The sequence below is a fragment of the Pelmatolapia mariae genome, linkage group LG7 (assembly GCF_036321145.2).
Source record: "Pelmatolapia mariae isolate MD_Pm_ZW linkage group LG7, Pm_UMD_F_2, whole genome shotgun sequence".
In the NCBI taxonomy this organism is placed as follows: domain Eukaryota; kingdom Metazoa; phylum Chordata; class Actinopteri; order Cichliformes; family Cichlidae; genus Pelmatolapia; species Pelmatolapia mariae.
In genome coordinates this window covers 28443622-28454534 of record NC_086233.1, presented here as the reverse complement: position 1 = coordinate 28454534, position 10913 = coordinate 28443622, and the positions used below count along the sequence as shown (strand labels likewise).

The following is a 10913-nucleotide window of genomic DNA, read 5'->3' as shown; positions in this document are numbered from 1 at the left end:
CTCGAAATGCGGCCTCAAATGTGTCCCAGTGGGTGTGGATAATTTTGCCGGAAAAAACGGTGGAAGCGGAGCGGGCAAAGAGTAAACCTTTAAAAGTAAGTACTGAATATTATGTAACTTACTTATGTGCAAATGTTTAATAATGAAGAACTTTAAAACATTACTGTTGGCCACATGCCGGCAAAGTTATGTGACATTAGCGATGTTTGTACTTTCAGCGTTTACTTGGTTTTAAAGCCTCTACTTTAAAATTCTTTCTTTTTATACATATATGTAAGCATTGAGCCAAATTTAGTAATGCCAACAAATTAAACGAACAATATTTGTCTCTTATATATCTATGTATACACTGTCAAATATACTTGTCTTGGAGTGAAGATTTAAGGTGATGGGAAATATAAATAACTGCAACTTGAATCTTTACTGAAGCTCAGTATTTGACACAGAGTTCACTCATATGAATTTCACTCACATGTGCTGTACCAGTGTACCTGCACATGTGATGTGACAATAAAAGTGATTTGATTTGAGAGTTCAAGTTCAAATAAAGCTGTATGACACGTTTCCAGCAGTTAGTATCATGGTTGCTAGGCAACCTGGGCAGCGCAACGGAGGCTAGACCGTCTCAATTCACAAGCTTACAAGCCTCGCACTTCGGCCCTTAGCGGTCTTCGAGTACGCAGCCCTTGCGGACCATTAAAGCTGCGTACTTTAAGGCTGCAGAACCTGAATTGAGATACAGCCACTGTGTTTGTACCACTGCTAAGCTCTACTTACGCTTCTGTTTTGAACGTCTCATGGGATATCCGATCTTCATTTACACCATCGGGACATTCATTGATGTCTTTTCTGCCCATCATTGTCAAAGCTGTGGGGATGAATTGTTATTAACATTTTGCTATATAAAGAATGAATAAATTTGCTACATAATTTTGAGGTCTGTGAAGAGAAACAATAAGGGGAGGACGTTCAAACTCGTCACGGAAAGGCCCCAGACTAGATTTGAGTATCTTTAGGTTGTAAAGCAACAATGCTCCATTGTTGATTCCTTCATTTTCTGTCTCATTCAGCTCCATCCCCAGTATTTAAGGTGTCTCTTCCTGTCCCTGTAGTTCAGCACTCACCTTGTTTGTATTGGACAAAAGTGATGTATTGTTTATCATCAGTGTCCATAATCCTAAAGACTACATCCAGGTTAGAGTCATCAAACAGATTTGGCCCCCTCATACCACTCTGTCGAGACAGCTTTAGCTGCTCCAGTTTTTCAATAAGAAGCTCTCTGTGTTTCTCTGAAAAAATACACAAGAAACAATGTAAAACAAAACAATCATGGTGGACATATGGTGATAAAAATTCAAAGTAAAATGTTAGTAACATGTTAGAGTAACACAAAACAGACATTTCTCTCAAGAGAAAGAGCAGTTAACCAATCAATATTTTATAAGTACATATGAGCTAGCTTTCCAGCTTTTGCAGTAGTTTTTTGTTTTTTGCACAACCAGACGTGGTGTCTGTATAAGAAAAGACCAAAATAAGCTCTAACCGGGTCTGTAAATGAAGAGTATTTTAGTCAGCTTGTCTATAAGCTGAATGAGTTTGCGTTTCTCCAGATAAACTGATGCGTCTTCTTCCCTCCGCGCCGCCATCTTTTCGCCTTTTGTTTGAACCTGTTGCTATGATACGCAGGTCGGGGTCAGGGCTGTGTCCAGGATGTTTTCACTGGGTTGGCACACCGAAACCATGAACAGGGAAGAAATGATCTGTCTATAAACTATCGAATCTACAATAATGTACGGCAGGGGTGTCCAAACTTTTTTCGCTGAGGGCCACATACATAAAAATATAGGAGGGGCTGGGCCACTTACTAGAAATTAGGCATATAACCTTTACTGTTTTAAAAATCACTTAAAAATGGTCAAATGTGTTATATTGTTGAATATAATTAAAGACAAAACTGCTTTCATCACAGTTTTCCATAAATGGATCTTTATTGATTTATGCAGAAAAAGCTTTGGTAGCTCATTCTCAGAACAGCAGCCTCAGATTTCTTCTTAGAGGGAATATTTACAGCACAGAGAAAAAACAAAGGGGAAAATGGGATGGGTACATTTCAAGCTTGTTATTTAAGTTATTAGGCTTAGCAAAACATCTATTAACGTTCGTTTGAAACGATTATCAACATTAACAGACTGAACTGGACTTAATAGCAGGAGTGCATATAATTTTAGTAAATTATTCTGGTGAGTATAAGCTGCGCTGGGTATGTAAATCGGGCCATCCAGCTGCGGTGCTGATCCGACGCCACTCGTGCCAAAAAATCCAGACAAATGTCACTTGACCAAGGAGCAGATCTGCATCAGATGAGATCAGCTGACTTTGCGTGTACGTGCGCTGTGCACAGCGGCGTGTACTCTGTGTGTTAACAAGAAAAACGCATATAAGAAAGTGGTGCGCAAAAGCAGGGTAGTGACAGAATCGATGCGCATTATTGATATTTGAAGCACGTGTACTTGCACATTAACACACGGGTACTGTGGAATATATTTTTTACTCACCTAAAGCGCTCGTGCTCTCGTCCACTCCCCGCAAAAAAATTAGCAGCTGTGCGGCGTCTGTGGCATCGGTGCTCTCATCGCATGCGATGGAGTAAAAATCAAGAGCACGGCTTTATCAAACAGTTGTAGTTTAATATTGGCTGACGAGTCTTCAATGCGTCGCACAACTGTATTTCTGGACATGCTGACGTTGTTGAAGTCCTGCACTTTTTCCGGTCACATTATTTAGGTGACTTTAACGAGGCCGTGTTTTATGAGGTCTCCATCCCGACCTGGCTATTGGAGTCTTTTCCTGGACAATTTGAGCACGAAAAAAATACTGTTGCTGACCCTGCAGGAGAGCTAGCATTTGCTTTAATTTCTGCTCTCGCTCAGCACCAGTGTAGAATGCATAGGCCTGATGTTTGGTTTCATAATGACGTCGTACATTATACTCTTTCATAACTGCCAGTTTCAGTGCAAATCAAAACTTGGGGGTAAATTTCTTCTGTGATTGTCCTTTTTGGTGGAGCAACTGCCTTGATCAACAGCAGCTCCCCCTGGTGTTAAAACTAAGAAGTGCAATACACTCAAGCAAAAGTTGAAGTAAGGGCCATTTTCTATTCAATTTATAAAATTACTTGCGGGCCAATTAAAACTAGACCGCGGGCCAATTCCGGACTTTGGACACGCCTGATGTACGGCATGGAGTACAAAGCACGACATCTGCATTCATATAGTGGAGCAGAGGCAGAATGTAGCACAACACAGAAATGCGTAAATAAAGTATGAAGTACTGTTTTTCAGTAAAGTGCTTGAGTAAAGGTACTAAGTTACATTCCTTCTGTCTTAGCCATATTCTTATCCAACAGTGCTGAGCAATGCAAGTACTGGGATCATTTGTGTAACGGGGTTGAGGGGTTACTCAGGTACAGAAATAATTTTGATTTTAATAAATAATTAAAAATTAAATTTGAAAAAAAGAAATATTAACAACAAAAGAGCACAAATAGATGTTTAGGTTGATATCAAACTGTATTGACTTTTTAAAAAGTTTTATTTGGTATTTTCAAAGTAAACTTTCATCAAGGCCATGAGAGACATGACAAAATAGGTGGTGTCAAATGAAAAAACTGTATTATTTCCCATAAAAATATAAAAATCAGTTCATTTTTTACACTGTATTAAAGGGTTCATTTTAATATATATGTAAAGCTGTTTAAATTGAAAGTTTGGTGACCCAATAGATGAAATACACCATAAGAGGTGAGAGGGACTCAAATAGTGCCATTTTTATGGAATGACTCACATAAATAAACCTTACTTGCTTATTAACTGGTCAGAAGAGGAGCAGGGCAATAATATTTGATGGGAAGCCAGTCTCCTGAAGCATTATCTACAATACTTGCATGCTAAAGCAATTTAAAGAGCAGTGTGTAAATGTGTAAAAGCTAGGCCCAAATTAATGTTTTTAAAAAACCTTTCTCCTCTGGAAATTATAATACATCTACATCTTGGCTTATGTGTAACTCTCTCAGTTATAATGTCAGTTTGTATTGATAGACAGGAGCTCCCTCAAACAGTGTTGGGGTCTTATTACTTTACTCATGTAGTCTTCATAAAAAATAATTTGATACTCTACTTTTACATTTCTCTGTAGCACTTATCACTTGAAAGGCATTATTTCCATTATTATGTAACCTTAATTTAAACCTTACGACTGACAACATGTAGGAGTTTAGACTTCTGATCTTAAAAAAAAAAGGACTGTCAAAAGCTATTTTGATGAAAAGCACTTCAAGCTTGGATACAACAAAAAATGTGATCAAATTAATGCACTGTATGTCACACTATACTAAAAAAACTTCATATCCCCCTCCCTAGCCAAAGTTCAGTCAACATAAAAAATTCTAAGTCTCATGTTGTCGTCCAATGAGTGCAACAACTCCCCTGCCCAAAAAAGTACTGAATATTTTTGTTCCAAAAAAGGAAATTGTATGCATTTCAGTTTAAATCACTGTCATGTACCACAAAGTGCTGCCAAAATTCTTGTTTGATGTCTTTTTTAAAATTTAAAACATATTTTTATCTCCATGTGAACCTCAGAGTATTTTGCACTTCAACAATACAAACACATTCAAAAAGGAAGAAGAAATGCAATAACAGTGGGGGGTGGGGGTTATCCCTGATAGCCAATGGTATGGTACTTTATTCTTCTCCTGTTTGTCCCATCAGAAGAAAACACCAAATACAGAAAATATTTATGTGCAGACAGCCCACACATGACATAGTGGGGCTAGTGCTATCTGCTTCTTTCAGAGTCTGTCACACAGAGGATGTAGATCCACATCAGCGGGTATCTTGTTCAGATTTATCCTTCTTTAAGGCTTCTTCTCTGACTTTGTAGCCCTGCAGCTCTGTTCGAAGCTCAACAGGCTTTGGTGGGACATCTGGTATACTCTGAAAGAGAACAGCAAGCATGTTTAACTGAGCCTGACAGGTGAAAGCTCGTTGGTTGGATGCAGCTGTGAATAAACTGCTCACAAACTTCAACCACAATTTCCCTGCATAATATGTCAACTCTAACCAAAGAATCGGACATCAACATACTTCCAGCTGAAAAACAGTGACAGCAGCTTGAGGTGTCTGGGTTGGCAGTGATGCCATTTTTGATGTGATGCTCAGCAGAATGGCTGAGTTAACACTAGAAGTCCCAGAGAAGAGCCATTTGGCTTTTCTACCTTTAAAACCCACCGTCGAGCCAAATGGAGTAGGCTTTTAGCTAATATCCTTAATCACCTGTGAACAGCTGCTTTTGTTATGTAAATAAGGTGGGGCCATGCTGAACCACTTGGAGTGGTTAGTTTCCTGAGCCACAAGGAAACTTGTGTTTCAGTTTGCCTTAGGGAGAAATCAACACACATGGGTGTATTTCCATTGTTGCTGAGATTTATTGATAAAACAGTACAAAAAACAAAACAAAAAAACAACCATTTGTACACATATTTACAAATAACAATAAAAAGTGAGTGAGTACATTTCAACATTTTCAGCAATCACTCACAATCCTGGCACTGCCATGGTATCTGTAGTCTGCATTTACCACATGTGTATCTGTAGCAGTGAACCATTGACTGTAGAAAACATGGACGACGCCACAGTTCCCCAAAAATGAAGCCAAAACGTCTCTATCGCCCCCTGGTGTCTGGCTGCAGCATAGGTCCTAAACCCCGCCTCCTCCATGTTAGCGGATGGGACTGGGGTCAGACTAAAATAAATTTATTCTCCTTAGATATTTTTTTTCCAAAGATTCTTTCTTTTGTTATCAATAGTTCTCATCATGCTGATTGATGTCCATAAGTTTGATTCTAATTCCTACCGCGGTGATGTTAAATTGGGGTGAAACGTCATCATAGCAGCTTTGACTGACAGCTGCAGTCACGGAGAAACTTGCGTATCTTTGGCTATGTCCACACGTACACGGGTATTTTTGAAAACGGAGATTTTCCGTTTTCGTTTTAAAAAATAATCCCGTCCACACGTAAAGGCAGAAATGAAGGAAAACGCTGCTACGAACATGCCAAAGCAGCAGGTGGCGATATATTCCTAACCGTGTAGAAATGTTGGCCAATCAGAAGTCTAGAAGCCTCGGCGGGAAATAGTAAACAAAGCTGGGGCATAGAAGCAGAACCGAGTCGTATGTGTGGAGGGACAGTAACTGTGCATGCATATGTAAGCATTTAAACACTGCAGAGAGTACAATTAACAGTAACAGTATTGTAGAAATTCATTTCACCGAAACAACAACGTGGCGCACACTGTGACGTCAAAAAAGGCGCACACCTTTGACGCTGCGTTTTCTCCGTTTTTCTCGTCCACACGTAAATGCAAAAACGGAGTTTTAGAAAATATCCACCCTGGCCGGAGTTTTTAGAAATCTCCGTTTTCAGTGACCGAAAACGGCGTTTACGTGTGGACGAAAGGTGCAAACGCATAGAAAAATCTGCGTTTTCAAAAATACCCGGGTACGTGTGGACATAGCCTTTGTTCGGGAATAGCAGATAGAGCGTAGGCTCTGAGAGGCGGGCCAGCGTTTACGATACGAAAACACGACCGAGTGTTTTAGCCTGACAGTCTGAGGTGTTCTTCAGTAAACTGGACTACCCGACAGAAGGACCCGAGGCCCCGCTGCACTTTTTCGGTAAGTTAATCGTGTTTGTAAGCTAATCCGTAACTACCGTCCTTAGCTAGCTCCTGAGACCTAGCTAGCTAAGATGAGCACTCGGCTATCGGGGTTCGTTCAGCTAATCTGTGCAGGTGAATGAATTTACTAAAGAAATCAAGAGAAACGTTCCGGGCTACTCAGTCACTAATTACTGTTACTGTACTTTTATTACAAGTATTATACTGTAAAGGCAACAGGCTGCACCCTGCTTCAGCTCCTGTGCAGAACTGAATATCAAATATATGCAAACAACAGCATGTTTTGAGTCTCTTGCCACATCTGTAAAGACAGTAACATCTTTTTTAAAAGCTTGTACTTCAGTAACTCCCCATTAATCAGGAACTATGGATTAAAGTACTGTAGTGTACTGTAATACTGAAAAAAATGTAAGAGAAGAACTTCAGATCCTGAGTGTGTGAGGACAGAAGAATCAGCTTTATTTCAATTTTGAGGGATACATTTTATATTTGAGTTTGTGATGGTTCTGTTCTCTTTGTGATTACAGGAGCTGCCCTCAGATTCAGACCTCAGCACCACCCAGTGACAGCAGACAGATCATCCAACATGTTCACATGTTAACTGCAAAATGAACTGATGAAAACAGTACAAAGGTTAAAGTACCACATGTGCTGTAGTGAAAGCTGCAGCTTTATTGATAAAGTTAAAGACAGAAAAACAAAAGGATTAATCACTCATTTAACTGTGTCACTATATATCAGCATTAACAGGACCTCAGTTTGGTGTTTCACAAAGCTGCTGATCTCAGACCAGCACAGCTTCCGTTTTAAACACTTGATGTACTCAGCTGCATGAAGAGCATATGAGATTTTCTCTGACACAATTAAATAAAACCTGATGAAGGTCAAAGGTCGTCACTTGTATGTTGAACTACAAACTTGTCATCTGGAATTCTTTAACAGTTTTTTGCAGATAATGTGTTATTTACCATAAAGTGATTCAAAGTTATTCATACCAGAGTAACCAGAGAGGATCATATATTTTTAAATATATAACTTTCTACAGGACTGAATATAATATCTTTATGTAAAAGTCTGGAGCCTCTGGGGAGTATCCTGCTTGATCGATGCGATGAGCTTTAGTCTTCCTGGTGTTTCTTAAATGAAGTCTCTCTCAGTCGGTCAACAGAACATCTGGCACAGGACAGCTGTGATGAAAGAAAAGGAAGAAGTTTCTCCGAACCTCTGGACCCAGGAAACCCAGCTTGGTCCTGATGGTCTCCCTCACTAGTTTCTCTCCAGGGTGAATGTAGCTGTGGATATAATATGGACTCTATTATTAAATGAAAAGAACAAATTAGACTACACTACTGAAACGTTCTGCTGATGTTTTTAAAGTTTACATGTTACAAAGCTGTAGAGGGCTCTGAAGATTTAAACAGTTTTAGATCCATGACACTCACAGTCTTATGTTAAAATCTCAAAGGACAGCATGATATTTTTGATATTAACAGTAACTCTGGGCCTCTGTAGAGTGTGCAGATGATCTCATCGCTGTCTAAAAATGGATAAAAACAAACATAAGAAGTGCTGAATCCTTCCATAACACAGACTATTAGAGTAGCAGGTGTGTAGCATCGCTAACTAGCTAGCAACAAGCCTCCAACACAGTGCGTATGCTAGCGGCTAATCTAGCTAACGAATTAACAACAAAGTGATTTTAGAACTATAAGATGATAAGCTGTGCGTCTTGTTTTATAACAGTGACATGGTTGTATTTACCTTAATTAAACGAGTCGTCAGTCGCGGTAAACCAGCAAAAAAAACTCGAGCAGCCGGGCTACGTAAAAAGTGTAGGGGGGCGTGTTTGCGGTCATGTCCAGCGGGTGTGTGGGCGGGAGCGTTACACAGTCGCTCCACCTCAAGTCACTACTGCGCAGACTCTGGCTCCAAATTTGCAAGATGGCAGCCTCCACAAGTGGGATATTTTGGGCGTTTCTCAATATGCGTACTTGTGCGTACTTGCGTTCTCGTGTACTCGTGATACGTCATCAGTCGGAGACCAAGTACTGTTCCAATTCGAAGTACGCATCACGCCGAGAACGCGAAAAAGTCCCAGATGTGTTCTCGATCCGCCCGTTTTATCGAGCATGCATCGGTGTAGACTTGGGACAGCTAAATATCCCAGAATGCATTTCGTCCAAAACTCGACAGCAGACTCCCGGCACATCGTTTCCAACCCCCCCCCCCCAAACCGCTCGCGGACTTCTCACTACTCAGGTTAAAGAAACTCCAGCAGCTGTCTATAGTATTGAGTGTCCACTAGAATAGAAATAAAAGCGTTCTAACATCTCACCTGCTTGTTTTTATTAAGGTATGTACACGTATGTACATGTACACTATTTTTATTAATAGAGGTTTCACTACTGAGGTTAACAATGATATATAAGTCACTTAGATCACTTCTAAATGTTAATGTTTGGTTTATTTCAGTGTTTTATTTGTTCCTGAGTAAATCGGTTTGGCTGTGATTAAAGTTAAGCTTCATAACATGTTACTTACAGTTAAATTAAGAGGGGACGGCAGTAAAAACTCCGGACCTGTGACATCATCACGTACGCTGGTGTTCCGACTGTACAAATCACGAGTCCGTGCTCGCGTACTTGAGAATTGAGAAACGGCCCACGAGTCCGTGCTCGCGTTCTCGGCGGGTACGTACTCCCGTGCGTTCTCGGCGGGTACGTACTCACCGAGAACGCGAGTACGTACTCGCGTACTTGGGCATTGATAAACGGCCAACGGCTTCATTTTTGCACAATGGTAGGAGGCGGAGTCGCGTCGTCCATGTTTTCTACAGTCAATGCAGTGAACACATCCACAGTGGCATGATTGTTCTTGCATTTGTGTTTGACCTGACACGTGGCTCTTTTTCCAGGGCTAGGTGTGGAGGGTTGTGTCCGAAGCAACTGTTCTTTTCTTGCCTTCTTCCCAGCTATACGACAGTAAGCCAACTCTTTTGCAAGCTGCACCAGTAAGTCCACCCGTCTTTCCTGCGTCCCGGTGCATGCTTGATACAGCACATGTGCATTCAGTGCTGCCATGTCAATCATGTCAAAGAACACGGCAACTGGCCAGCACCGTGTTTCTCTGTGGACCGTGTACTCCCGCACCATCTGGTCCATCACATCCACGCCACACTTTGTGGTGTTGTAAAGGGTGACAGTGTTTGGCTTCCTTTTGGTGGTGTTATCAGTCTGAACCACGCTGTGCATGCTGCTAAGAATATAGACTGTCTTCTTCCGTTTGGCCGCATACGCCGTCAGCGTGGCAGCAGAGGCTGAAAACACCTAAGAAATAAGATAAATTGTTATTTCCATAGCACTTTTACACACAATGAAACACATAAACATAGAACCACAAAAGACCTCCAGCCTACCTGAGTGGTGAATTCATTGCGATCTCTGTATCTAGTGGATTGAGGAATTTCCCGGCGAATCTTGTTGACTGTGCCGAGGATGGTGGTTTTCCGTCTAAGATTTTTTTGCGCAAGTGAAAGCGGTGTGAAGAAATTGTCCGTGGTAACATTTCTGCCCTTGTCTAGGAATGGTTCCATCAGCCTCATCACTACATTTTCAGACAGTCTCTCCCCACTGGGACGATTGGGGTCCTTGCCAAGATATGGGAGGACATTGCAAATGTACTTGGATTTTAGGTCGCAGGCCACCCAAAACTTGATCCCAAACTTGTCAGGTTTACTTGCAATACACTGCAGGAAACAGCACCGAGTCTTTGATGGGAAGAGCTGTTCATCAACGGTGATATGTAGACCAGGGTTGTAGCACGTGATGCAGTTGGTGACAAATGATCCCCACACACTGGAAATTGCAGCAAACTTATCAGTCTTTGCTCGATCACTGCGGGTGGACCTGTCATCAAAGCGTAGGTGTTGCATGATGTCTTGGAAGCGGTTACGCGGCATAGTTCCAATGATCTGTGGGTTTCTCAGGTTTGCTGACCAGCAGTCACGTAGTGATGGAACCCTAGTAATCCCCCGCAAGATGACAATTGAAATAAATGCCATTAGTTCAGGGAGGTCCATGAACCAATGAACATCCTCCGTTTGCTGTGCATGTTGAATAGTCCATTCTTGAATGCTATGAAGCATGTCAAGAGTGATGAAACACAGGAAGCTCTGAA

The 10913-nt window shown here is 41.1% G+C and overlaps 1 protein-coding gene across 1 annotated transcript; it reads right to left on the bottom strand.

The window, feature by feature from the left end:
- Positions 1 to 638: 638 nt before the first annotated feature.
- LOC134631715 (EF-hand calcium-binding domain-containing protein 10-like) lies at positions 639 to 1646 on the bottom strand. Its single transcript, XM_063480272.1, has 4 exons — positions 1544 to 1646; positions 1125 to 1289; positions 778 to 868; positions 639 to 726 (listed from the first exon to the last, which is right to left on the bottom strand). The coding sequence occupies exons 1-4, from the start codon at positions 1644 to 1646 to the stop codon at positions 639 to 641; spliced, it is 447 nt and encodes a 148-aa protein (XP_063336342.1).
- Positions 1647 to 10913: the final 9267 nt, after the last annotated feature.

Bases quoted from the DNA above. Each gene is read 5' to 3' on its own strand.
- LOC134631715 (XM_063480272.1), bottom strand. From the start codon at position 1,646: ATGGCGGCGCGGAGGGAAGAAGACGCATCAGTTTATCTGGAGAAACGC. The intron at 869-1,124 runs GTGAGTGCTGAA...TCATCCCCACAG, and splicing joins TTTTGTCCAATACAAACAAG to CTTTGACAATGATGGGCAGA. The intron at 727-777 runs GTAAGTAGAGCT...ATCTCAATTCAG, and splicing joins GAGACGTTCAAAACAGAAGC to GTTCTGCAGCCTTAAAGTAC.